Consider the following 26,940-nt stretch of genomic DNA (forward strand, 5'->3'; position numbering starts at 1 on the left):
TGTGCTTATCACACTAATCCAGATTTAATAAACACTGTGGTGTATTGCGACTCACTGAACCTTCTGTCTTATGTATTCTTTTAGGAGGCAAGATTGAGCTGGGCTTCCTTAGCCCTTCTGAGGCTTGAGGAATGCAGTTCACTAGTGTGAAAGGACTGGAGCTATCTCCTCTATGTCAGGAGACCTTTTATGGGCAGCACACTCTAGAGGTTGCTCCGTATCTGCACTCCAAAATTGTCCTGTGAAACTAAAATCCATCAGTTGGCATTTCCTTCCTCCCCGACCTTTGTGGTAACACTTTCCACCCTATTTTATTTCCATTTAAGCTCTGAGGGATGGATTTTGAACAGGAAAACGTTACCACGGTTCATAGGTCAGCCCAAACGTGACTTCCTAACACAGCAAGCACCTTCCTGCTCGTGGCTGAGCTGCCGTCAGGTGATCTGGGCTCTTCGCCATACCTGATGCTCGCCAAAGGCTGCCACGCCGCCCGCTTCCACAGTTGTCTACGGGAGAAAACAAACAAACAACAACTATTAAATAAATGAATAAGTAAATAAATAACGGAATAAAACGTCTCAGGACTCCAGCAGCACCACCTCGCTCGACCGCCACCGCTGACCTTCCCACCCCCGGCCGGTCACAGCAGCACCGCCCGCTCCCGCCCGGCCCTATAGCGGCAGCCGCGCCCCCCCCGGCCGGGCGCTGCCCACAACCAAGATGGCGGCGGCGGCGCCGTGCGGCGCGGTGGGGCGATGCCGCCTGCAGCTGTTGGTGCTGGCGGCGGCGGCCGCGGCCGGCCGGGTGGCGGCCGTGAGGGGCGGCATGTTGTACCCCCGCGAGAGCCCCTCCCGAGAGCTGAAGGAGCTCGGAGGAATCTGGAGCTTCCGCGCCGACTTCTCGCCGGGCCGGGACGCCGGCTTCGAGCAGCGCTGGTACCGGCAGCCGCTCCGGCAGGTAGCGCGGGGCTGGGCGGGCGGGCGGCTCCTCTGGGACAGCGGCTGCTGCGGGGCTCTTTTCCCAGGAGCAGAGAACTGTTCCGCTTCCCCTCTGCTCAGATGCTCGCCTCGCATCGGGGCTGCACGGAACGTCCTGCCCGAAGGCGCTGGGGAAGCGTACCGCGTGCTGCTGGGGCCGTCCGGCGCTGCTCGGAGCTCCGATCCTGCCTGCCGCAAGCTGTTAGCTGCTCCTTCCTAAGTGACCGAGTGCAGATAAGCAGGTTACGGTGTAACTTCGATCTGCTGTTAAGTGAACCCCGGCTCCCTCTCTGTGCAGTGATTATGCATATCCTAAGCTGAAAGCTCCATCCTTCCCCTTTTAGCATTCTGGACGGTTTTTAGCCTAATTCTGAGAGGAGAGGAGGGCTGTGGGCAGAAAAGAGCCAGAGGGGGGGGATCCCAAGCAGTGCTCCCAGCGGGGGCTTAGAAGTGCACTCAGCATTCACACACCGGGAATCTCCTTCAAGAAGATGCACGATGTGGGCATCCTGGCCAAAGGTTTCATAGCACCAGGTGCTACAAAATCTGCTTCACCCCAAGTCCTTGTTTCCCTGTTAGCATTTTGTGATGTCTACTAAGGATTCAGTTTCTCTGCAGCTCCATAAGTGTGAGCACTGAGTCAGCCCTGCACATGGAGGTCGTTCCAGGGCCTTCCTGGTTCCACTCTTCATGGAAAGAGGAAGCACTCCAGCTGTGCACTGCTGCAACATCACAAGTGCAGCAGGTGCTAAAAATGAATGGCTCAGTTGTGTCATAGCATCCGGTTACTGAGATGTTAAATGCATTACAACACTGCCTGCCTATAATCCTTACATTAATAACGAGCCGAGTGAATTACTGCTATGGCAATTGCTTTTAAGGAGCACGAAAGGCCCATGTAAAGAGGTATAAACAGTGCTTCCTTGGGGGTGCTGACTTGAAAGTTCTACAGCTTCTGCTGCTGTCACTCTGTGGCTCATGGCCTGGCACAAAACATCATGGCAGTGAGCTGACATTGCAGCACTGTGCACTGAACTGCTGGAGCTGTGTGCAAGAAGAACTGCACTTTGTGAGGCATCACAGGCTGAGCAGCCACCTGGGCATTTCCCTCCTTCCCACTGTGTGGTACCAGAGCTGTTCATAAAAGCATTTCAAGAGGGGAAAAGATATCAGCAGGTTCATTCTGTATGAACAGGGCTTGGTAGTTAGCAGGACTTGTGTGGGACAGACCACGCTGGTTTCTAGGCAGGTTCTTCCAAGTATTTCCACTTAGAGAGGCTGTCAGTGGAAGGGGATACCTCCACCAGTACAGGCTACATAACCAAACAGCAGAATTTCTTCTTTTTAATGATTTGCTCCTTTCTGTTCTGTTCAATTCCTGCCAGACTGGTCCTGTTATTGACATGCCAGTGCCTGCCAGCTTCAATGACATCACTCAGGACCCCCACTTGGAGAACTACATTGGCTGGGTGTGGTATGAGAAGGAGGTGCTGCTTCCTCAACGTTGGCTGCAGGACGACCTCAGCACCAGGGTGGTGCTCCGGTTTGGCAGTGCCCACTACTACTCCATCGTGGTACGTTGCACGGGTGGTTGTGTTTGTGTTTCTAAATCCCAGTTGCCCATCGCTGTGCTCCTTCCCTTCTTGCTGTTACGACTGCCACCAAATCTTAACCCTGCCTTTTGGGCTCACGGCTCTCTTCTGTTGCAGTGGGTGAATGGAGTGCAGGTTGTGGAGCACGAAGGCGGCCACCTCCCTTTTGAAGCAGATATAAGCAGGATTGTCCAGCGCAGCCCTGGGGTTCCCTGCCGTATCACTGTTGCACTGAACAACACTCTGACGCCGCACACTCTGCCTCCGGGGACAATTCAGTACATGAATGACAAAACAAGGTGATCCACTAGCGTGCTGCACTGTCAGGTTAACCCAGGGATGAGAGAGTGGGGATTTATTCAGCTGCTGTCTCATAAGACCCTCTGTGCAACTTAGAAGAGCACGGGTTGTGTTTTTACTAAAATTCGTCAGCCAAGCAGTGAAAAGTTTAAGTTTCAGTGTGATGAGGAATCTACACTGAACTACTGCATCTGTTTTATACACAGGGAACTAAGATTAAATGGTTTGCAAAGCTGAATCAATGGCAGATTGAGAAGCTTGAGTTCAGCTGGAAGTGCAAGAGCCTGCTGTCCTGAAGGATCAAACCCATTCAGTGCAGTAGATGTTTGTTAACTGGTAAAGCCCTTCAGCATAGCATCAGTAGCACTGCTGAAATACAGACCCATCCTGTTGTAAAGACTGTTTTACCAGCACATCATACCAGCATCCATATGCTGCCTTCAGTTCTTGTGTAATGAAACATAATGCAGCCGTTTTTCCTGTCTTCCTCACTCAGGTATCCCAAGAACTATTTTGTACAGAACATCAGGTTTGATTTCTTTAATTATGCTGGAATCCATCGCCCAGTTGTGCTTTACACCACACCTTCTGTCTACATAGATGATATTACTGTGACAACTACTTCATCAGAGAGTGTTGGTATGTTCAGAGCAATTACAGCAGCAACCTCCGGCTCCAAATTGAGATGACAAGGGCAATAGAAAAAAATAACCTGCAATTCCAATTGAATTTGTTTTGTAGTGGCTTTTGTTTTAACCTTAGCTGGTCTAGTGCCTGGCTCAGCAGTTGCTGATTAAAAAATAATCAGAAACAATAAGAAAAAGTACTCACAAGACTCTGTTGTTAAAGTGAGAGGACAAGCAGGTGTTTCTAGAAGTAGGATTCCTCAGCAGAGGCAGTCTTTCTGCCACTTAAAGCAGGATTATCTCTAAGTAACAGATATTTGTGTTATACAAATCTACCTGAAAGCTTCTGGACCTCAAGATAGGTCACACTTGTTATAATTTGTACCTTTCTATTGTTGTTGCTGTTTTCCCTTGCTAGTTAATGCTGCTGTATGTGAAAATTTCCCCACATGCGATGTATGTATTTTGTCTTTCATGCCAGTCTCTGACTGTGCTTTGTTGTCCTTTGAACCAGCAATGGTGCAATATCAGGTATCGGTAGTTGGCAGCGAACTCTATTCCTTGTCTCTGAGTTTACGTGATCAAGAGGGGAAAGTGGTTGCTACAGGCAGCAGGCCAGCTGGAGAGTTAAAAGTGCCAAATCCAAACCTGTGGTGGCCTTATCTGATGCATGAGAGCCCTGGATACCGCTACTTCTTAGAGGTAACAGTGACATCTCTTCTTCTGTGTGCATTTCTTCTCACTATATAACAGCGTTACGGAACTGTCGTATGGCCCATCTTTCTTATTTTTGCTCTCCCCTGGATCCTGTCCACATCTCTAGAATGGCATTACTAGTTATGCTGTAACCAATTTGAGCTCTGGATGCTGAATGGGAAGGTCGGTGGTGAGAAGAGCAGGGCACACCTGAGTGCATGCATGTGCTCTCAGGTGTTTGCCTTTCACATCTCTGGCCTGATCTGCCTGCTGCAGAAGGACTATTTGAAACAATACGAGGGAGGAAGTGCTGCATGATGGAGGGTAGAGCCTCTGGGAAGCAGGTTGAGCTCCTCTTTGATGCACATTGCCACGCAGTGAGCTTTCTTCCCACTCTGCGCAGAGTGCAGCACCCATAGACAGCCTGGAGGGCTCTGCCTCCCCAGCACCTCATGCACAGCTTTCCTTTGGGAACCCAGGTGAAGATGCAGGCTGAGGCCAGTGGCGTGCCGCAGGAGGACATCTACACCCTGCCGGTTGGCATCCGCACCGTTCACATCACCAGCACGCAGTTCCTCATCAACGGAAAGCCCTTCTACTTCCACGGGGTCAACAAGCACGAGGACGCGGATGTAAGTGCGGGCTCACCTCACCGCGCTGCCACAGCCTGGCTATCGCTTCTAGTCACAAATAGCGGTTTCCCGCCCTTACAAGCAGGGCGGGCGCTGAGCTTTGAGCCGCGCATCTGCGAGGCTCAGCCCGGCCACGGGGCGGCCCTCAGCCCCAGCGAACGCCCCGTCCCGCCGCGCGGAGCCGCCCTTCCCGCCTCGCCTTCCTCACCTCAGCGCCGCGCGTTCGCTCATCTCCCGTTCCCTCACCTCCCTCCTTCAGGAGAGCACTGTGGAGGGGCAGCTTGGTTACAGCCCTCACTGCGGCTACTTCTCCCAACCCCGGCCTTAAGCTTATGCTTGAGGTTGCACTCATAAAGATGCACAGAGAGATCTTGTGCGCTGAGGCTGGAAGAGCTCCGCGATGCCCATCTGCAGTGCGAGGCGAAGCCCTGCGCTGCAATACGACAGGATTTGATTTGTTGTCCCCCTCAGATTCGTGGCAAAGGCCTGGACTGGGCGCTGATTGTGAAGGACTTCAACCTGCTGCGCTGGCTGGGGGCAAACTCCTTCCGCACCAGCCACTACCCCTATGCTGAGGAGATCATGGACCTGTGTGACACCTATGGCATCGTGGTGATCGATGAGTGCCCGGGAGTGGGGATTAAGTTGCCGTAAGCAAAGCACAAAGCACCATTCCCCTTATGTCTTTCCCTCCCACAGCTTCCCCCTCCCATCCTGAAGCTCGTGACACCCTGATAATGAAGGCACTTTGCTCTGTTTAGAAATCAGCCTGTCACATTTTAAAGCCTCCCCCAGTGCTGCGTCTGCCCACTGAGGTTAGGCAACCAGAGGGCGTTCTGCCACATGGCTGTTGTGTCATCAGACCTGGCTCCATCAGTGAGCCCAAACCACGGCCCTGAACTGTGCAGCAGCCTTCGGGGAAATAAGGCAGAAGCCACATTCAGTTTCAGTGCTCATGGGTGCTTACCAAAGCTTGAGTTATCCACTCCATTTGCTGTAGAATCATAGAATCGTTAAGATTGGAAAGGACCTCTACGATCATCCAGTCCAACTGTCCACCTACCACCAATACTGTCACTGACCACGTCCCTCAGTGCCACATCTCCATAGTTCTGGAACACCTCTAGGGATGGGGACTCCCCCTCCTCCCTGTGCAGCTGTGCCACTGCATCACCACTGTTTTGGAGAAGAAATTGTTCCTGATATCCAGTCTCAACTTCCCCTGGCACAACTTACCTGTGATTTTTTATTCTTACCTAGTCTTGTTTCCTTTTCAGTGAGAGCTTTGGGAACAAATCACTACAGCATCATCTCGTTGTGATGGAGGAGCTGATCCGCAGGGATAAGAACAGGCCCTCAGTTGTGATGTGGTCAGTAGCCAACGAGCCAGCATCAGATCTGCCCCCAGCTGCTTACTACTTCAAGTAAGTGCTCATACACAGAACTGAGGCTTGAATTTAGGCAAGAGGTGTACCTTCATGTTTAAGATGGCACAGAAGTAACCCACAGATGCAAACAAAAAGTGTAACTAAAGCATATGTTGAACCAATGTTCGGAAATGTAATGGTCTCTGAATCAGTAAACCTCTGCAAAATTGCCAGGATTCTATTTGGTCTCAGCATCTCTTCTTGAGACAAGGGAAAAGCAAAAGCAGACCTGATGGGAACAGGTTACCTTGTTACTTAAGAAAGCTGAATGCTAAATTCTCAATCTGAGAATTACTGCAAAGGTATAAAATATTTGGCCTTTAATTCTGTAGATGAGGTTCTTCAGTTAATTGTTAGTCATTTGTTTTGTGGATGTTAGTGACACCCTACTTCAAAGCCACTGCTTTGTGTCCCTACAGACCCTTTGGTTTTATTCTGAAGAGGTTTAAGCTTTGGATAGCCAAGAATAATCCTGCAGTGGGGGCAGCAAACTGTCACTGATAGCTGTAAGTGCATTCAGGGAGAACTGGGAATTTTCATTTCTCAAAATGATCCACCACCCTTCTGCAATGCTGGGGTAGCCGCAGAACCTCACCTTCCCATTCTCTCATTTCCCTCATTTTGGGCTTCCTTCATAGCAGCCTACCTGTGCCTGCTGTAGCATAAGGATAAGGCAATGTTTTTGGAGAAACAGACCCAGAGTTGTAGCAGATAATCAGGATTCTGCAGTATTTACTTGAAAACGCTCTGCCTACAAAATTGAAAGCAGCTTTAAATGTCTGAAGCAGCAGAAGGACAGGGAGCTTGGAAAAGTGAGCTTATTCTTGTCTGCACTGCTTCTCCATGCTGTTGTTGAACTCTTGCTTTATTGTTTACAAACAGGACACTGATAGCTCACACTAAAGCTCTGGATCCCTCTAGACCTGTAACATTTGTGTCTGCTACTAATTACGCTTTTGATCATGGTGTAAGTTTACTTTAATTTCTATCTTTTTTTATACTTCATATGTTAAATTTGTCCTCAGATCATTTCCAGTCCTTTCCCTTGGCAAATTTACTAAAGATATTTATGAAGAAGGGGTAGAAGAAAACTTACATTTTGGCTTCCAACACAAAGCCCTTTATACTGTAGTGGTAGGCCAGCTAAAAAAACCTGCAAAAGAACAGTTCTTGGTATTAAGTGGAATATGTAGAATCAGCCCCCTGGATTTTGTGAACATTGTGACAGTTGGCTGTCCCAGTTATTTTGTCTATTAATGCTCAGACTTCCATTTGTAATTAAACTAAAGCTTAAGCCCTTTAAAACCACTAACAGCCTTTATGGAAATCTAAAGAAGGAAACTTTGTCTTAAATTCCTTCTTTAAACTGCTCTAGTTAGTCTTTGGCAGATGTCTGTTAATACTGAATAGTCTAAAGGTGCTTCCAGCCCAAGTTGAGCTTCATAACTCAAGTCTTGTAGCTGTGTAATTAGCCAAAAGGTACTTGACTGACTGTGCTTTAAGCTGGCCAGAGCATGAATCAATGATCTGTAACACACACACAAAAAGATTTCAGTGGTAGTTCCCATGTCACTTTTAGTATTTTATAATAGTTCATGTTACTACTGTACAATAAGCACTCCAAGCAGGAGAGTTTGCAGGTTAGTACATACGTGGTATCACCACCTGTCCTTGCTACAAGTTATACTCTGTATTTCTTTGAAGCTGTCCTACAGTTAGCAGGAATGGCCTTCTGTAACTCCCACCTGTAGGAAAAAAACACCCTGGTGACCTTAGTTTCAAAGGTAATGAGCAAGTATTTGTTCTTGGACACTGCTGTTGCATCAGAGACACACACACACACACACACACACACACACACACACAGACTCTTCTCAACCCTACCAGCATATTCTGACCAGTTTGAGGATACACAAGGCAAACAAAACCAAAGAATAGATCTCGCACGCTGCTGTGATATTAGAACTTCTTTTTTATTACAAAACATGTTAAGAGAACATTGAACAAGTTACATACAACATCACTTCATCTTTAGTAGGCTTTGTGCCCTTTTATCATACTGTCCATGTGGTAGAAATGGCATATAACTTGCAGAATGCTTATTCTTAGTGTTGCACCATTGATGCACAAATTTAGTTGCCAGTCAAAATAATTGACTACTAACTTGACCGTCATATTCCAATACTCAGTAAGTATGTCTAATGTACCAGCAAGCCAGAGACATCTTGGAAACATTAAAACTTTTAACAAACCTAAGGATAAAATAGGTTAATCTTGTTTAACGTTTTTACTGTGGCTTAAAACTGTGAGGAAATGCCAAATTAATACACCAGTACCTTGTAAAATCTAACTTCTTTTAAATCTCCTTCATGGGAAACATGTCATGTTGGCAGGGCCAGAATGATAGGAGAAAAGGCTGAATTCCATGAAATGAACCAAAATGAGGGTTAGTTCACAAATGTTTGCATACATTGAGCTCTGTGACAAAACACTCCCACCTTGGTTTTCTTGTAGGCTCCTTATGTGGATGTAATCTGTGTGAACAGCTACCTCTCCTGGTACCATGACTCAGGCCATCTGGAAGTTATTCCACTGCAACTTACAGCACAGTTTGAGAACTGGTACAAAACCTACCAGAAACCCATCATCCAGAGTGAATATGGAGCTGACTCTATTCCTGGACTTCACAGTGTAAGTGTTAAATATCCTGAAGCCATTCTCTGCTTAGTTTTCCCCTAGGTATGCAGTTTTCAACAGCTCTGACTGCTAGTATAGCTGCACTCCATGTGAAATTTAAATAATAACACTTCTGTGTTTGGGTCCTAAACTACAGTGTGCTTTTCCCTTTATAATTAATCGTTCTGGCAATCAAGATATAGCTAACTGTCAACTTAAACTTACAGCATTTAAATCTCTCAAAGAAGATTTAAGTCTGAATCTGTACTTTGGCATTTGCAAGAAAATGCAACAGTGGGGAGTGGACATCCATGTCACAGCACCACTGCCCATAAGAAGGGATGGCACTCCTACACCTTTCACAATAAAGCACTGTTAGTAAAGCAAAACCACACACGTTCCCCGAGGTAAACCTGGCGTTACATTTTGTTTCCTCTCACAATTTCATTAGTTGTGAGTCTTTAGTAAAATAGCCATTGTTAATGCAGTGGCCATGAAACGATCAAACAATTGTAATTGCTGAGATTAACAGTTACCTTCATTTAAAGTCACCTCTTTTTCCTGGCTGTAGGATCCACCTGCTATGTTCAGTGAGGAGTATCAGAAAGCTTTGCTGAAAGAGTACCATTCTGTTTTTGACAAAAAGAGGAAAGAGTATGTGATTGGGGAACTCATCTGGAATTTTGCTGATTTCATGACTAATCAAGGTAAGCTTATATTTACATTCTGAATAACTTTGCATTCTCACTCCAAGCATAAATGGTTTATGACACATAGAATACTGTGTTGTAGAGTAGGACAAAGGAACCCTCTGCTTTTGGAGATGGAACACAGCTGGTTTCTGTGACAAAGTCCAGTGTGACTAAAGCCAGCAGGGAAGGTCCTTCTGGGCTTAATGCATTCTCTTTCTCCAGCTTGAGCTCCCAGCTGTTTCACCTGCCAAGATGCCAGCCAGAACATGGGAACATGGGACAGTGCAGGAGGGCAGAGCACAAGGGAAGCTTCTAAGCAGACACAGATTACATCTCTTTCTTGGCCTTCCTCAAGTCAGAGCTTCAGTTAGCTGTTAGGGAAGTGTCTCGCTTGCTTCATATTTCATCTGCTACTGCACTTAATAATGCAGCACCATAAATAAATGTATTATTAACTTGGTGTAGAGAGTTAGCAGTGGAGGGCCAGATACCCCAATGGTTGACAACGGCCTACTGTGACACTTAACCCACTGTTAATAGAAGGTAAATCATTTATGAAGTATGGGGCACTACAGTGTGCTCACACAAATCAAACTGCTGTAGCTCAGGACACCTAAAGAACCAATTGTGCATATGCCACCTACAGCAAGCTAGGGCAGTGAACTACCAGTGGTAATACAGGCAGATGATCACCATTTAAAATAATTTGTAGAGCACCAGCATAGGTATTCAAAAGCTTAGTTGTCAGAGAGAAGCAGTCAGCAAGGATCAAATAGGACAATAGAAAAACTCAGACAAACTTACATACACAGATGCAGTTCCAGTCTCTCTACATGTTGCAGTCACTAATTCTAGTTATCTATCAAGTCCAAAATAGGCAAAAAGGATGCGGGCACCACTAAGGGATAGAACAGCCAAACAATTAGTAACTGACATCTCCATCATCAAATTACAGGGTGGCATTAAGGGCAGAAGTAACTTCTGCTGAAGCTGCAATACTGATTGAGTTAATAGACATACCTGAATGAACTGTCATCAACTTCCAGCTGTAAATGCAATGAATTGCAGCTATACTGCTCTGTTCTATCAGTGATTCTTGCCCAGATCACACAAATTACCTTTGCCAAAATCCCTGCTGTATCTGACGTGTAGAAGGAAGTGCATAGGTCTCTCCCACTTAACCTGATTTAGAACATACATTGAAACAATTCACAATAGGGGACAGAAGAGCATTTTGTATATAACTGCTTTATTTTATAACTTCTCTACAGAGGTCACACGTGTTTTGGGGAACAAGAAAGGAATATTTACCCGCCAACGACAGCCCAAGTCAGCTGCATTTGTTCTGAGAGAAAGATACTGGAAGATTGCAAATGAATCAAGCTGTCTTCCTCCTATAATAAAATCACATATCCTCTTTCTATAATGAAATGAAAAGGCATTAACAGCTGGGTACTATGTTGAACTTTTTAATTAAATTCCTGTTTAAATAATATTTGTGCCTGACACAAGTCTTGCAAGTCTAATGCAATTTCTAGTCCACCTAAAGTAGTTACTATGACACAAAGCAGATCAGAAACATTAGTTTTACTATGCCCAGCCATGCCTGTAGGCTTCCTGTTTCCAGGTAGTAAAACAAATGTTCAGAGTTTCAAGGAGCTAAGTTAGACATCCTGACTGAGGTATCTGTTTATAGCAAAAAACGAAACAAAAATAATACAATAGAAATCAATGCAGAAGACTTCAAAAGTCCAAACTAGTCTAAGTGAGCATCAATTCCCTCTAATGCAAGTGAGGTTTTCCAGTTACACTTCCCTAACTGCTACCACTCAGCTCACAGCACGTCGTCCACGGGATCACTGACTACGTAACTTCTCTTGTTTAAAACTGGACAGAACACATGCAGCTGGCTGAGGAATTCTGAGTTAACAGCAACTCAGGAAGCGTGTGAACTGATAGTTCTATGAGGATACCCAACATACTCCAATACAGTATGGAATTCATACCACAGCAGCAAGGTGGAATATGTGGGATAGGTAGGTACTACATCAACTGAACTTTGTTTAGAGCTATTTAATCACAGTACCAGAACTGCCACAATTATATGCAGCTTTACCTTGCAGCATGAAGAGCTTCCTTCACGTTAAGTTTTCATTCTGCTCTACAGGAATAGAATTCTAGAGGGCAAATTCAATCTAAGCCTTTTTGATAAGGGCCTGAAGCACTCTGGAGTAGGATTATATGTAAGTTAATGTGTACGTAGGGAGTAATGTAGTATACTAACTTCCCTTTTAGGCTGCACACCAGTCTTAGAGGACTCTAAAGGCCAGACTTTAGGCTATAGTAAGTAGTGCCAGTACTCACAGAAGAGCCCAGATCTGCCAGCTTCTTACTGCAAGCTCGCAGGGTTGTCCCAGCAGCAGCATCACCCACAGCAGAACCACAGAAATAGGAGCTGCCCACTGAATTCTGGGACAATAGTTTCATTATCCCAGTTCACTGGTGCTGTGTGAACTTGTTGCTACGCCAACTTTTTCTGCACCTGGTCTTCTGCTCGTACCTCAAGAAAGAATGTGCTCGTGTTACGTGGTGGCCAACTTCTCATTCCTTTAGATGAGGCACATTAGAGCCCAACAACACTTTCCATTGCCACGTGCAGAATAAGCACATACATGTTAACTGCAGACTTGAAACCATTTCTACTTGAACCTCTAGGGGGAAAAGAAACAACATACTACCAGCGTTCATCGGTTTACAGACCTTGTCATTAACTAAAAACCCAGAATATAAAGGTCTATCAATATTAGAAAGACACTTGATCAGATGTAGCCTGACACAAGTGTGAATAGTGTATTCAAGCCCACTGCCACTGTTTGAAATCAGTGTCAACTTCTTACCCTCTAGATAATTTTTAAAAACCATTCTCCTCCCCATTTCAAGACAGTATGACATACCAACAGCTGCCACATCGAAATACAGATCAAGATTTGACATTGTTAGTGCATTAGAAACCAGGGCTGAGATAGCTACAATAAAGCTCAGGACTTATGGTTTCAGAAGAGAATGCTATCCTTTCATTCAGTCCAACCAAACATACGCCAAATTTAATATCCACATGTATGGAAAGCACACACTTCAGTTTCAGTTCCTGCTTGTTCTCAACAGCTCAGTACAACTGTAACCTCAAAACCCACCTATCCAAGCCTTCCTCCCAAAGCTCCCATCCTCTCTGCTCCCCGCCATCCCTGTCCCCCCAGATCCACAAAAATAAATAGCAGTTTCCAGACACTCCGTCATTTTGTCAGAGTGGAGTTAAAACTCCTGAAGAACCAGGGAAAGAAGGAACTAATTAACACACTTAACGTTTTTTTTGCTTGTTACTGAAAGAACTGTAAACAGTAAAGCCTCAATGCTGCTCAACCGTTATACACTCATGTGCACACAACATTCAGCAAGACGCAACGAAGCCGCAGTTCTATACGAGGGTATTCTCTGAGGACCCAAGTGCTTTAACCCTTCTACTGCTAGCATACAATTGCTTTGAAAGAGATCACAACTTGGTACATTTGGAGAAAGGAAATTACAGTACTGACTTTAAAAACAGTTTCTAAGGCTCAGACTGAGTCCAAAAAGGCCTCTGATTGGGTTCATTCAAGCTCTTATGTTCGGACTGCATGAATGCAGCATAAGAATGATTGCAGCAAGACATCCACAGGTAATTTCTACATTTATTTTTTTTTTTTAATACCAAAAAGTTATGTGCAACAAATAGAATTCATACATATTTACATTGTTTTACCTGTTAGCAAAATCTTATCCTAAGCCTGCAATAAGAGAATCTCTCCATCTATATATTGATAAAAGGAACATCTGCCCAATGTCTCCATTTAAAGGGATGTTTAGTTTAGAGTTTAAAGCACTGGTGATAAATAGTTGATGGAACACACTATACAGAATACACACCTAATATTTAGGCCATGCTTAATACAGTTTTATGGTAACAGAATACTTCACCTTTTCTGGACCAGTTTTGTCTAGATCACGTTTAAACAATGTTGGCAGATCTGAAGTTATTAGATCTCTCCTTAACTTTAACCAATATAAATTAGGAGACCCAAGCGCTGCCCAAAGCACCTCACCAATCTCTCTGAACAATCAGCAGAGGCACAGCAGAAGACAAACGCGTTCTGCAGGATGTTGAAATCTCCCGATAAGAGACTCGCTGTCACTTCAGATATCGGAGGTGGCAGGAATGTTTTGTTGGCCTTCCTTAGCACTGCAAACGCTTTGCAGTAAGAAAGTTCCAAGAACACTCATTTCCTAAACAAGACTTGAATGCTTCATTGGCCTTAAGAGTTTCAAGTACCTTACAGTAAGAGGATTTCAGGAATGTTTACTTCCTAAACAGCTTTTGGGATGAAGTTGTTCTTCCTTGAATCTGCCCCTCCCTGCAGGGCTTCTGAGAGCCAGGGAGGGCTGAGGGCAACGGCCCAAATTCATAACTACCGTATCTTAATTTTTCCCCCCTCCATTATGATGGGGTTGAAGCCACAACCAGCATCTGCGTAATGACTCGCTCTCCCCTTGTCCCTTTGCCAGACCAAGTATTATTAACAAGCACTTAAGTGTACTACTGTATCCTCAGAACTTCCCTTCTTTTGTAAATGGCAAATTCATATCGATCACACCTTTGCTGGGACACTTGTTCTGGCTGAGGGTGGCAGACAGGGGAACGGTTGCACGAAGCACTCCTCTGATTTCTATCACAATACTAATGGCAATCTGAGCCATTTTACTGGAAGAAATACGATGTTGCTATCCTTGGTAGCAGTGAGAAAAAAGTCAAAGATCTGGATGCAAAAAGGTCCAAATTTCTACTGCTAATATTAACTCTGCCCTTTATTCAGGCCAACTGCATTTCTGAAGCACGAGAAAGTAGAAGAGTTAGGGCCATTTCTAGCAAATCACTTCCAGTAAAAAGGAACTGCAAGAGAAGCACACAAGACAGGAGAGTTCACAATTAGGACCAGATTTGCAAGATTGTGCACAAAATACAGCGGCAAATTCTTCCAGAGACCAAACAGATTTCTCATTTGACCTCAATGTGCACACAGACACAAACTGCAGACAGGACTGCTGAAAATCTGGCCCTAAACAATTTTACTAAACAAACTGAATTAACAGACTATGCCCACACAGACAAGCACAAGACACAGCGAGTTAGTCAACACCTATACTTTCTGCTGATGGGGCTTTTTTCCTTTTTCTTCTTCCCCTTGGGTGTGCATGACACCCCAAATTGGACCAAGTAATCACTGATTACACTTGTCTCCGCTGCTGCTTGCTCTGAGCTATCAGCACTGCAGCTGACCGTGTCAGGCAGCACACGTTCACCTCTTCCTCCAGTGAAAAGATGCGTTAGTGTGAATCACAGGAATGCACCGAAATAAATCCATACAACATCTGAACCAGGGATGCTGGTGATGCTGCCTCGAGGCTTCTAAGAGAACAGAGGAGAGCCTTGAGGGACCAGTTCAGCATCATTCACTCCCCTCACGTCAGAGTTCAAGGCATTTGAGAGACAGAACTAAACATCAAGACAAGCTTTAACTATACTCTGGTCAATACAAAATGCATTTAATGAATTGTCTAAAACCGTTAGACAAGAGGGACAAGAAATTTAGTGTTACATGCAACAGATGTTACTCATACCACAGAACTCTATACACAGAAGCAGTTTCCACCTACATCCTTGATACAAACCAGAAAATTACTTCAGTAGCAAATACTATTTTGTGAATTCAACCTAAAAATTCTATTTTCTCTACTGAATACTGTATGTTTCACAGTCAAGTTCATCCTCAGCAACTTAGTGTTTGTAATCCACTTAGCCATACAACGTAAGTGTCTTTCTGACATTCATGTTTAAGAAACAATCCTAAGATTAGTTAAACTAATTCTTTAACTAAACAGGTATGCAGTTGGAATTCTTTGTATTTAGAAGCTGACAAGGGCAAAAAGCAGCACAGCACCAATTACAGAACGTAGCTGAATATTCTGGTGTCACAGAGTTCCAAACACAAGCATTTCACTTTTCCAAATGACATCACCGACTTCCTATCACATTGGTTCAGTATTGCTACCACTTCTCAGTCTAAAAACTAAAATAGGTTTCTTAATTCTTTTCTACGTCCAGCAAATTTGCTGGGGCTTTTGTTTGTTTGCTCACTTTTAAAGCAAGGACACTTCTGTCTGCCAAGTTCAACACTAAGTATTTGGTTTAAGATTTTAAGACAGAAGGCACTTTTAACATTCAGCTTTAGAATACTGCGAGCAGAAACAGCATTACAATTTTGTTCCTTTGTTTAAATCTGCAGTTTTTTTTTTTTTTAATTAGTTATTAGAAAGAGCAATGATAGCACTGCATCAAATTTCAATTTCAGGAGCACTTTTACTTATCCCACAAAACAGACTGCCTTTCCAAAGGATCCTGTGTGTGTCAGGCCTAAAGTTCACTTCCCAACATAGCACAAACCAAAGATCCTGACAAAGATCAATTCAGTATCTGCTCATTCGGTTGCACTACTTGGTTCTCCCGCTCTCTCAGTGGTTTCCACTGCAGATTGCAATCCTACGCTGCAGCATTCATAGAACACCAAACGTGAGTAACGCTGCCTGTCTGACCGCAATTTAAAATGAAGCGCTGCGTGGAACAAGAGCGCTCTGCTACACCAAGAGCCCACACTGTATCTCACATCCTGCTGGTAACTTTCTATCGACCACATTGAGCTGTTTTCATTCTGTACAGAAATGAATGAAATTGTGGTTTGATGAACATACTTCAGGTTTCAGCTTTAATTCCATTTTCAGGAGGGAACAGGAGAAATGGAACAAAACCCAACCGTCATTTCTGTGAAAGCACCAGCAGTGAGTGCCCCAACAAGGTGCTCTACAGAGGTCACTTCTTCCATCACGTCAGTTGACTGTTAGCTGAACACTCCAAAAGCTCCTAGGCTAACAAAACTGATTGTACAGTGAGTTCTCCAGGGATGAAACCAAGATTTCTAAGTTTATTTACAGTATAAGTCCTAATCAAATCTAAGTCCATCAGCTAAAAAAAAAATAAAAAAAAAATGTAATACACAGACTGTAAACATGGCAACATTAAATATCATAATGCTATTCTAGAATATTTAATGTCATGATCACATCTCGTTATACCTGAATTTATATACAGGATATTTTATAGCAAGTGTTGCCCACTTTACAAGTGGAGGGGGAGGAGAGAGTCTAGGTTCTGCTGTGGCTAGAACTCCTTCAAAGTAAAGTTAAAGCTTGTCTTTGATTGCTTTACAGCTTTCTTTCACAACCACATTTAAATTGAAGATTAGCACAAAAAAAAAAAATTATCTAGGGCCCCTTCCAATTTCTAATTAAAAATTCAGTTATGAATCTCAGGGAAAGCGTCTGATATGGAGAATAAAAAATTACTGCAAAATAAACTTAATGGAAGTTGGGTCTTCAGGCTGTCAGTCACAAGTTCGAACAGGCGCTACTCCTGTTTGGGTTGGAGTTGCCGTTTCCAGGCCTCGTTCAAATAAACTAGTCGTTTGTAGTTGATGATAAAGAGAATGAAGTTCAGCAAATATGTGATGACGCAGACAATGCAAAATTCCTTCAGCACGAAGTACAGAATGTACGCCAAGTACAAAGACCCTACTACAGACACTATGGAGGATGTCATGAGGATTAGAGCTGCTACTGCACTTGCTGTCATACCTGCAACAAGAGAGAAAGAGTTACTACTGCTGCTCTCCTTCCACCTGACACAAAGCACAAAGCCTAGGCACTGCAGTTCCAACTCAAGGCTGCTCAGCAAGTCTGCATTACATAAAAGTCGGTTTTGTGTACCATGAGTTCAAGATGGCTGACAAATCACTATTGGGAGAGAGCTTCTAGGTTCTGTACAACAATCCTTTGATAAGCAGTATTTAGCATCTTCCATAGTCCTGAATTATGGGAAAATTACAGGTTGGTCAAGGTATGGCTGCCCGCATAAACAGCCACAGCACACTGCAGTTACAAAGCCATGCACGCGTTATCACATCACATGCTGTCCATATTACTCCTGCAAAACTTCTAAATTCAATTTTTGTCTCCTCTCTTTTCTACCCTGCAATCCAATGCTAAGCACATTTGAGTAAAAATACCAATGCAACAACTGTCTTCATGCTTTACATTGTTAATAACAGCAGGAGAAAATAAGATTGCTCTCATTAGCATTTGGGCTTTTAAGCCCTTTGCACAGACGTAGCATAAGACTGCTAAAAAGAAACCCCTTGCATTTTATCTGGTCTCTCACAGACTGCAATGCATAACAGGCTCCTCTTATCACCACAGACCTGATATATAAACTGAATTAATACTCACCAAGTAGCATTTGTAGTATATAAAACACAAGTCCAAAAACACTGTTGGACTGATTTATTGCACTGTCCTTCCCAAAGATGGAACCCAACAGACCGAATCCTCGACCCCATCTGCAAAACAATGAAACATTAAATTGTACATAGGCACCTATTGCTTTGCATCAGTATTTTCAACTGATCATTGTTGGGGAAAAAGAAATTAATTAGTTACATATGGTTCGATGTGACACGGCAGCCCGTATGAGGATCAGGGCACCTCCGGGCAGCACGCAGCTTGCAATAGGCTGTGCTCCAGGTACAACTTTATCCACACACTGCTGATGAAAGTTATTTGATACACCCAGAGCTACGAAGCTCACACAGCTGCAGCTTCACCAAACACCAGGTCTGCTTCCCTGGGTTGTAATTCAAAGCTCATTTACCAAATAAATACTTTTCTTTAGTATTTACTTTAGTTCTTTAGCAGTTTGCTCTACTACAAGAGTAGTAGACGGATGCTCCCTAAATCTACAGTAATTAACCTAGTGTGCTACATCTGTGCCAACAGAAGGGCAGTTTCTGCATCCACACAAAGCAAAGTTTGCTCTCCACATGCTACAACACTGCTGATGCAGATCACCACAGATCTGACACCAGTGCAAGGCTACCATCACAGCTTCCTACATGAGAAAGATGCCACAATAAACACCTCCAACAGACTGCATCACCTCACAGCCATTTGTGCAATGTTTTCAAAGCACAAGCAAATGTAGCATTTTAATTCAAGCTTAATAACTGTCCTGTGTGTTTCTTTCCAAGAATTATGCTCTGATTCCTGGAAGTGTTCTTACTGCACACATGGAAAAAAGGAAGGACATCAAACTTTTGGTCTTGAGTCCTGTAAATGACTGAAGTGAAACCTCTGCATCAATTGAAAGCTCCAATCCAGTATAGAAAAGACTAAATGCTCTGATCCTAGGGTTGTTTTGGAAGTCAATAAATTGTTGCTAATGGAAAGATAATGAGTTCAAGCCCTGCACAACAGTCAGTGTCCCCACATGATGTGTCCAGAGCCACAAGAAGGTCACAGTGTGGTGAAGGCTTTAACCACATACACAAGTTTGTTAAGGACCTCGTTGGCCCTGTGGCAACTTTAAGGACATCATTTATTGCATTCCAGTCCGCAGAGTTCAGCTCCAATCTCATCCCACACAACTTCAGGTGGCTGGGAAGCCTGCACTTTAAGACACACAGCTTGATGAGGTTGAAATTGTGAGGAAGTTCTGCTAAAGTTTTCTACTGTAGAGTCTCAATCGTTCCCTTATTCCCACACAGAGCTCCTAAAAGCTGCCAAAACGTACAATGAACCAAGTCAGTTTGCAAGCAGCCTGAGCAGAGATTAAGATAAAACCTTCCTTCTCACACCTAAATCACAGCCACCACCCCTGATTTGTGTGTGATAACCAAAAGCCTAAAAGCGTGCAGAAAATGTAACAAAGGAACAGACTGCAGTATTCACAGGGGGGGGAAAAGAAATAAAACATCAATAAAAGTTTAACGAAGAACAAAGGTTACAAATTACTCAGAGTTCTCGGGGGAACTCATCTTTCTTAGAAGGCCTCTAATTTCTAAGAGCTGACTATTGGTTAACTCCAATTTTTTATTGGAGTGAGCTGCAGTGCACTGATTGCAGTTTGCACAGCAGGCTGAAACCACAGATGTACGCTGGTGACTTCCTGCTGGCACTGCCCAGGCCCTGCAGCACCCATGGGCTCTGCTGGGGAAACAAGGCTGAAGCCCGCCCGTGTGATTCACGGCAGTATGATGAGCACACACAGTAAGCCTGCTTCTACCACACCCAACTTTAACTGCTGTTACAAAGGAAAACAAACCTCACACCGATCTGAATCGACCTCAAGGAAGTCCTAAGGCAGACCTTGAGGACGTCTTGCTGTTTCATCTAGCCCTGATCGCAGCTCCATCCATACAGCCTGCTTCATGTTTCATTTGCAGTTATAACTTTGAAAGCTCTCAAAAACATCCCCTATCTTTCAGAACACAGATCCAAGAAAACCAAGACAAAGCCACGTTCGCGTGGTTTCCCAACATATAAAACTGAATACGACAGTGATTTTTACTCACAGTCTACATTCCTTCTATCAAAAGTCTTGAAAGTCATTATCTCCTCTCTAAACAGTGCCCTTTTTGCTTTCTGACATTGACAGAGCTCAGAAGCATTGCATCGCTTTGAAAGTTTAAAACAATATTTCTATGCATTTGATGCTGCTTCTTGTGTTCCTCAGAGCTAAGGTCATCCTGATCCACTAGTGACATACCTCCACGTAATCAGGTACTGTTCAATCTTTACCTCTTTTGCACAATTCAACATCCTCTGCGATCCAGAACAAGAAAAGCACTTCCACACTAAAGATTCCACTGCAGTTGAGCAGACAACACCACTGGCAGAAAGGCAGTCACAAGGCTGAGATGCTGCTGTACTGCATGGAGTTCACCTTAAAGCACAACCAACCTCCATGCTGACCGTTCAGTCTCAGTGGCATCCACACCCTGGGCAGCCTTGCTGGATGTACCCAACCCACCCTGAGTGCATCCCACTGTGACATCCTCCAGCAACGAGTTCCCACATCACCTCAGTTCCACTTGGCAGCCCTTCGCTCTCGTGACAGGAGAGGAACCAAGCGCCGTATGCTCATGTTAGCATATAGACAATAAAACCAGCCTAGGTCAGGTGAAACCCAGCCGGCTCCAACACCACGTCCCTGTCATTGGAGCAGCAGGTGCCCAGAATAGGGCACACACACTCCCACAGCTGATATTCTCCCAAATACCTTCTTGAAAATGCCATCACACCTCTGGGGGCCCAGATTATCAAATGACACGGGTACGTGAAAACCTGGGAACGTGGAGATTGGTGCAGCAGCAGCAGGTGTTCCCAGCACTGTTCTCTCCCAGTGTTTGGGTTAGCTGTAATGAGAAGGGCAAACAGGAACGAGCAAACCAATGCTATTTTCAGAGAACTTTGACTAAAGAACCTAAATTCTGTTTTTTGAGTCATACCACCTCATTTAAATCCAGGTTTGTTTTTTCCGTCCCATACACATTATTCAGCTATCAACATCAAATACCATTTCATCATTTGTAATCCCGTGGAAGCAATTCAGATCATTTACTAGGGAAAAAAAGTAATCCTATACTTCACAAGCAATACGTTCACTTCCTTAAATGCCATCTGACCTCTGAGATAAGTGACAGCACAGAGTGAAAGCTCCAACGAGAGGAGCAGGGCTGCCCTGTGCTCACACCTCACCTTCAGCCAAAAGCTGATGTAAAGGTCAAAGGATATGGAGCATTTTAATGCCGAGCAACGGTAAGAAACTCTGGTGCAGCTTCTTTACAGCCTCACTAGAGGATTTTGAATTAAGCCCAGTTTGTTGTTACAAGGTCATTCAGGCCACTCTAATAGTTTTAATAAATTAAGTAAAAGCCTCTAATTAAAAGCCACAAGTAAGGAGATTAAAAATTCCTATTTGTAAGCTTGCCAGGAGTGCTCCAAAATCTTGATAGTTCATTTCACGTTTAAATCTATCAGCCATATTTACCATCATCAATTCAGACTTCGTTCTATATATCCTTCAGCTCCTTCAGTGTCACAAAGATGATCCAGAAAACCTCAGCATCCAGATGAGCCCAACCCTGAGCACTTAACGACCTGCTAGCAGACTGCACAGAAGCACTGGTTATTCACATTACAAGCCAACAGCAACACATGCCTTCTTCATAACCTCTTTTCTGTAACTACCATCAGGGAAGCCCAAAACTGAACGATGGGCACTTTGTTTTATGGCATCACACAAAACTATTCTCATCCGATTGCAAATTCTAGTCAAGCCAGAAATAATGTATTTGAAGAGATGTCTGCTGAGCAGTGGAGCTCGGATGGCTGTAAGGCTGGGAAGAGGACACACACAGCTGGGGTGCTTCACAGATGTGCCCCCACCAAGGCACATCACACCAGCCTCAGTGTGAAGTCATCAATTTTACACTCAAGCACGAGGTGAAATTCACTTCACCGTCAGTTTCTGGGGCTCTGGATGAAGGCAGCTTTCTGCAGCAGTCCTGCAGCACATAGAAGCCCTGCAGCCCTTCCCAGCTCGTATCCTCCAGCCTCACCCAGGAGAATCCAGCACGCACCACTCCCAGTGGAGCCCTGTTTGCACTCACAACCCTTCAGCAGTTCAAACAAACTTATCTTTTTCCTATGCAGAATCAAAGATGCCTGATAAAAACAATGATGTGGCTCAGATTAAAGAAATTACTAACTAACAAAGATGCACAAGAGCACAAAAAGTGTCCAGGAGTGACCAGGCAACCACAACACTACCTGTACCATCTCTGACCACGGTCACTAACAGCTGCAGCTGTCAACTTCAAACATACTGAAACATTTGCTTGTAGGTACAGCAACAGAAAGACAACAGGGACCTGCATTAAAAGGAAAGATGCAGCAGTGCAGTTGGACTCAGGGATCACAGCACCGAAGTTCTACGTCACGAGACAGCAAACCAACACCTCACACATCAGCATGAAGTTCCAGACAGGGAACTCCTGAACGTCATCTATCAAATTATGAACAGACAAACACCGATTCTTAAAATCTTGCTTTGACCCTGACATTTCTTCAGTAAGTTGGCTAAAGGTGTCAGTGCAGACAAATACTGTTTCCAACTCCCCTGCACCGCTGGTTGAAAGCTACAGGGGCTGCTGAAGATACACAGTGACGTGTCATCATTCATGCCACTTATCCTAGGGCTGTATTAAAGCTGTTACAGCATAACATATTCTGGACTACAATGCTTCTTTCAATAAAAGCCATCCACTAGTTTGCTGTGCCCTGCAGGCGCCTTAAATGGATGAAGAGAACGCAGAATCATGTCACAGAACCAAACCTCCCATGGCACACCAAAAGAGCAAAGCAAGGAGCCCAGCATCTCCATTGCTACTTAAATGCTGTGTTTCACTTCTAGCCCTACCACTATCCACACAACTTGTCTATTAGTTTAATTTCCTCTGTGAAACTATTATACCAAGAAAAAGGAAAAGATCCATCAGGAGCTGCTACCAGCCAACTTCATTATAAGTAAAGCCAATCTTGCCACTTCATTTTTCTCAAACACAAGAGGGCAATTCACTTAAAACATCCACAGCAACTGCCAAATGAAAGCATTTCTATTTCCCTATGTCTTATCACTGCTTGGATAACAGCAGTGACCACTATACAGTCCACAGCTGTTTTTCTTTCCAAACCATCTCATGAACTTTCCCCAATGATAAAAGCCTGAGACCAGAAGCATTCGGAACAATAAGGGACACTTATTAAAGCTCTCTCTCCACTATAATCTTCTGCATGAGTCAGTCTCTGATAGAAGATTTCCCATGCTCCTCCCTCTGCATGCTGCTAATCTTCACAACATCTTTCCTCATTCTTGTGCCAATGCCAGATTTGGCTCAGAAACGAGAGTTGGGAATAATAACAGCTTATTAGTGGAAAAAATCCTCCCCAGTGGCCAGGATTGAGTTCCAAAACAACTGAATTCAAAGAAAAACATGCTAACTTATTCCAATTATCCTATACAATTAATATGAACACCGATACCATGACTGTGCTTTTTCAAGTTCCACCCTCTGCTGGAACCATCACTGGAAATGGGACGATTCAGACCTTCCAAGTCCCATTACTCCCATCAGCAAACCTGCCTTAAGTCACACAACTGGAGGAAGCCTCTGGAAGCTGTGCATGCACCCCTCTAACTGTGCAGAAACAAATTGCAGTGACAAATCACACGACTGGCTGTGCAACTGCCACCGAGATGCTTCATGAAAAGAGCTCGGAGTTACGCGCTGCGCACGAGAAAGCTGGAACCTGAAATCCCATTATCCAGGTGAAGTCTGAATTGCAGTCTGAATTTCCTCCTAGGAATGAAGTTTCTTTGAAACCTCCGTGATGCGTGGTAGCAACGAGAGGCACTGCATCGGAGGGGGAGAGCGACTGATGGAAGGGACGCTGTGGCAACACGGAGAATAAGATTAATTTCTTCCACTGTTATTCCTCCTTCAAAGGTTAACAGCCTGCCCTCCTGCCTCGATTTTAAAGGAATATTCCTTTCTGGTCTGTGGCCGTATACAGCTGAAAGCACATTCCTCTCCAAATATGGTTTGACAGCACAGAACTCGTATGCTCCTTCTCCACAAACTCTTCTTGCCACCTGCTTCCATTACCATAAGCTATCCTGACATTTGCAATACTTCAGTCGCTAAGCAGGGTTCTCCTAGCAACTGCTGGGGAGATTTCTAGTGAGAGCTCCGTGGATTTTATCCCCAAACACTCATATCATCATTTAAAACTCCTGCAGTAAAGCACTGACAGGTCTTACCACGGCACACACAGCATCTCTGCTGCGGCATTACTAACGAATGCTATAATTACCCAGCATTATTCTCTAATTATATCTTTAGATATTTCTAATTATAACCATTTTGCTTTTTCAAAGCGCTCGGTAAACACACATTTAAACTGCTGTTTGAAACTCCCCATCTCAAGAGCACTCCTTACAATAACAACAACAATCCCTGAAGGACCAATATCAGAAAAGACCACAGCAGAGGCTGCTCAGGCACTGAAATCCCCATTATTCTCTTTTCACCTCGATGGTGGTGGCGAATTACTGACAACACTCACACAGTTTAACCTCAGCAGCCCGTGCATAATGTTAAGTTATAATTTAAGTTATTAGGAAAGTGTATTGAAGTCCTCTTTCTGTTTAGGTTGAAATTGCTCATGTTAGGACCCCTCTGAAGCAGCACCATGAACTACCACCTTCACAAATTAAACACTATCCACAGAATGAAAGGCAAAGGCACTCAACCACAGGAGTCTCCTTTCAGACAGCAGCAGACAAATGTCTCTGTAACTTAACACACAAACCAGCACCTCAGAACTGATTCCAGCAGTAGGATTTCCACATTTGTTTCATCTAAACAAACCAACCAGCTTCCACCTCGGCAGGTCAATCACATCTCCTCACCCATGACTTTGTTATGGCAATACCTTTGTATGGAGTGGGACAACTGGAAGCAAAAAGAAACCACAAAAACCCAAATAATGCTTAAGGACTCATTCGACTGAAGGTGCAATAGAACCCAAAGTCCCCCATTCTCAGCTGCTTACCCGTGTACGTGCTTGCATGTCTTTGCACGCACACAGAGCAGTTTGTAGAGCTCTGCACAGTCATGTCTCCAGCTGAAGCACACAGATGAGGCTATAAGGCAGACGGCAGCTGTACTTCCTGCAGCACATCGTCACCCAGCAGTGATGCACCGAGCAGGCTGAGTCCCTGCACTGCTATCAGCCTTCAGAAAGCAGCTGCCACGTTGATTACTAACGGGAAGCCTACAGGATAAGCCAAGCCGCGAGTAGGGCTTTTGCTGCTGTGGCGAACCTCTCCTAACGAAGCCCTCACTATGCAGGCAGACACCCGTAACGCCGCGATGAACCAGCAATTCGGAATGCCCGTTACAGCAGCCCGCCATCAGCCTCCCGCACCGCACGCTGCTATGCGGGCCGGCCCGCCTCGCACCCACAGCACCCCTTCCTCATCCTCATCCTCATCCTGAATCTCCTCAGCCCGTGGCTCCCAGCCCCTCCAACTCCCAGCTATGCCCTCCCTGAGCCGCAGCTCCGGCCCCCCCCCCCCCGCCCGTTCTCCCCCCCCGCTGCCGGCGGCCGCTCTCCGCTCTCCCGCTCTCCTCCTCACCTGGAGGTGATGGCGGCGGAGCAGCGAACCCTCTCGCTAAGGTCGCACAAGGCCTGGTAGTGGAGATCGCGGCCCTTCTCCCGCTCCAGGTGACAGGCGTAGAGGGACAGCAGGATGCCGGCCGCGCACACGGCGGATCGGGCCACCCGCTCCCAGCGCGGCACCGACACTCGCAGCAGGACGGGCGCCGCCATCTTACCCCCTCCCTCCGCCTCAGCCCGCGACGCGCGCCCGGCGCCCACCGGCAGCGCACGCGCGCCCTCACCCCATTGGCTCTCCGAGAGGCCACGCCCCCTTCTGGCCGCGCCGGACGTGGCGCTCCGCGACGACGTCACGTAAGGTCGGGTGGGAGAGAAGGCGTGGAGTGGGCGCCGCCGGAGGGCTGCGCCGGCGGCGGGGCGGGGCGCCCCCTGTCGGTCGGAGGGGAGCACTGCGGGCCCGGCAACGTCCGCCGCTTTGGGCCGGAGGAGCCCGTTTCCTTCCTCCTCCTCACGGCCGTGCTGAGGCTCGCAGAGCTCACAGCGTTCACCGTGGGACGCACGCTTTGATCCGCTCGTTCTCCTTCCTTTCCCGTTTCTTTACACCTCTCGTTAGCTGATGGAAGAGTGAATCCGTGTAAAAGCAACCTTCTGCAAGTTTTCCCAAGGAAAGCAGGATGAGACGACACAATGGCAGCATTCATGCCCCGAGTTCTGCCATCCGTGACAGCATTGTTCTGGCAAACAAAGCGAATTCCAAAAGAAACCCGTTGCAAAGGGACGAACCCTTCTGCCAACAGAAACAGAAGGAAATTGAAAACTATTAATCAAAAAGGAGTTGAGAAAATGTTAATAAAAAAGGGTTGTTTGAACCCCGACATCCCACATCAGATACGCTGCTATCACAGCCAACTTACATCCCTTGTATACAGGATGTTGAAGCAACCAGTTTGATGGGACAACTGCTCTTGCACAGCTGAAGATAATGCAGACAAGGCCCTTTTTATGTTGTGCCATCAACTGTATAACCACAGAATCATAGAGCCACTGAATTACTTGAGCTGGAAGGGACCTTTAAAGGTCTGCTCCAACTGCGCTGCAGTG

At 45.3% G+C, this 26,940-nt stretch overlaps 2 protein-coding genes across 4 annotated transcripts; one reads left to right on the forward strand and one right to left on the reverse strand.

Moving 5' to 3' along the window:
• Window positions 1-720: 720 nt before the first annotated feature.
• Window positions 721-13,934, forward strand: GUSB (glucuronidase beta). 3 transcript variants are annotated; one of them, XM_042829923.1, is made up of 13 exons: window positions 721-957; window positions 2,363-2,551; window positions 2,687-2,868; window positions 3,366-3,508; window positions 4,010-4,197; window positions 4,671-4,823; window positions 5,295-5,473; window positions 6,101-6,247; window positions 7,133-7,217; window positions 8,765-8,941; window positions 9,498-9,633; window positions 10,890-11,027; window positions 11,448-13,934. In XM_042829923.1, exons 1-13 carry the CDS (start codon window positions 721-723, stop codon window positions 11,501-11,503), a joined length of 2,010 nt encoding a protein of 669 aa, XP_042685857.1. In that variant the 3' UTR covers window positions 11,504-13,934. The 3 variants fall into 3 exon arrangements, with proteins under 3 accessions (XP_042685857.1, XP_042685858.1, XP_042685859.1); XM_042829924.1 differs by lacking the exon at window positions 721-957 and adding an exon at window positions 1,059-1,219; XM_042829925.1 differs by lacking the exons at window positions 721-957; window positions 2,363-2,551; window positions 2,687-2,868 and adding an exon at window positions 3,099-3,205.
• On the reverse strand, window positions 8,205-26,052 carry VKORC1L1 (vitamin K epoxide reductase complex subunit 1 like 1). Its single transcript, XM_042829926.1, has 3 exons — window positions 25,859-26,052; window positions 18,049-18,158; window positions 8,205-17,397 (listed from the first exon to the last, which is right to left on the reverse strand). Exons 1-3 carry the CDS (start codon window positions 26,050-26,052, stop codon window positions 17,171-17,173), a joined length of 531 nt encoding a protein of 176 aa, XP_042685860.1. The 3' UTR covers window positions 8,205-17,170.
• Between the last annotated feature and the right edge of the window lie 888 nt (window positions 26,053-26,940).

Source organism: Centrocercus urophasianus, unplaced genomic scaffold (genome assembly GCF_019232065.1).
Source record: "Centrocercus urophasianus isolate 14NV4802_14NV808 unplaced genomic scaffold, USGS_Curo_1.0 seq_33, whole genome shotgun sequence".
Taxonomy (NCBI): domain Eukaryota; kingdom Metazoa; phylum Chordata; class Aves; order Galliformes; family Phasianidae; genus Centrocercus; species Centrocercus urophasianus.

Excerpts from the sequence above, each read along its gene's own strand:
- GUSB (XM_042829923.1), top strand. The coding sequence starts at position 721 with ATGGCGGCGGCGGCGCCGTGCGGCGCGGTGGGGCGATGCCGCCTGCAG. Across the intron at positions 6,248-7,132 it reads CCAGCTGCTTACTACTTCAA|GACACTGATAGCTCACACTA; the intron begins GTAAGTGCTCAT and ends GTTTACAAACAG. Across the intron at positions 8,942-9,497 it reads CTATTCCTGGACTTCACAGT|GATCCACCTGCTATGTTCAG; the intron begins GTAAGTGTTAAA and ends TCCTGGCTGTAG.
- VKORC1L1 (XM_042829926.1), bottom strand. The coding sequence starts at position 26,052 with ATGGCGGCGCCCGTCCTGCTGCGAGTGTCGGTGCCGCGCTGGGAGCGG. Across the intron at positions 18,159-25,858 it reads TCCGCCGCCATCACCTCCAG|ATGGGGTCGAGGATTCGGTC; the intron begins GTGAGGAGGAGA and ends ATTGTTTTGCAG. Across the intron at positions 17,398-18,048 it reads TATACTACAAATGCTACTTG|GTATGACAGCAAGTGCAGTA; the intron begins GTGAGTATTAAT and ends CTCTTGTTGCAG.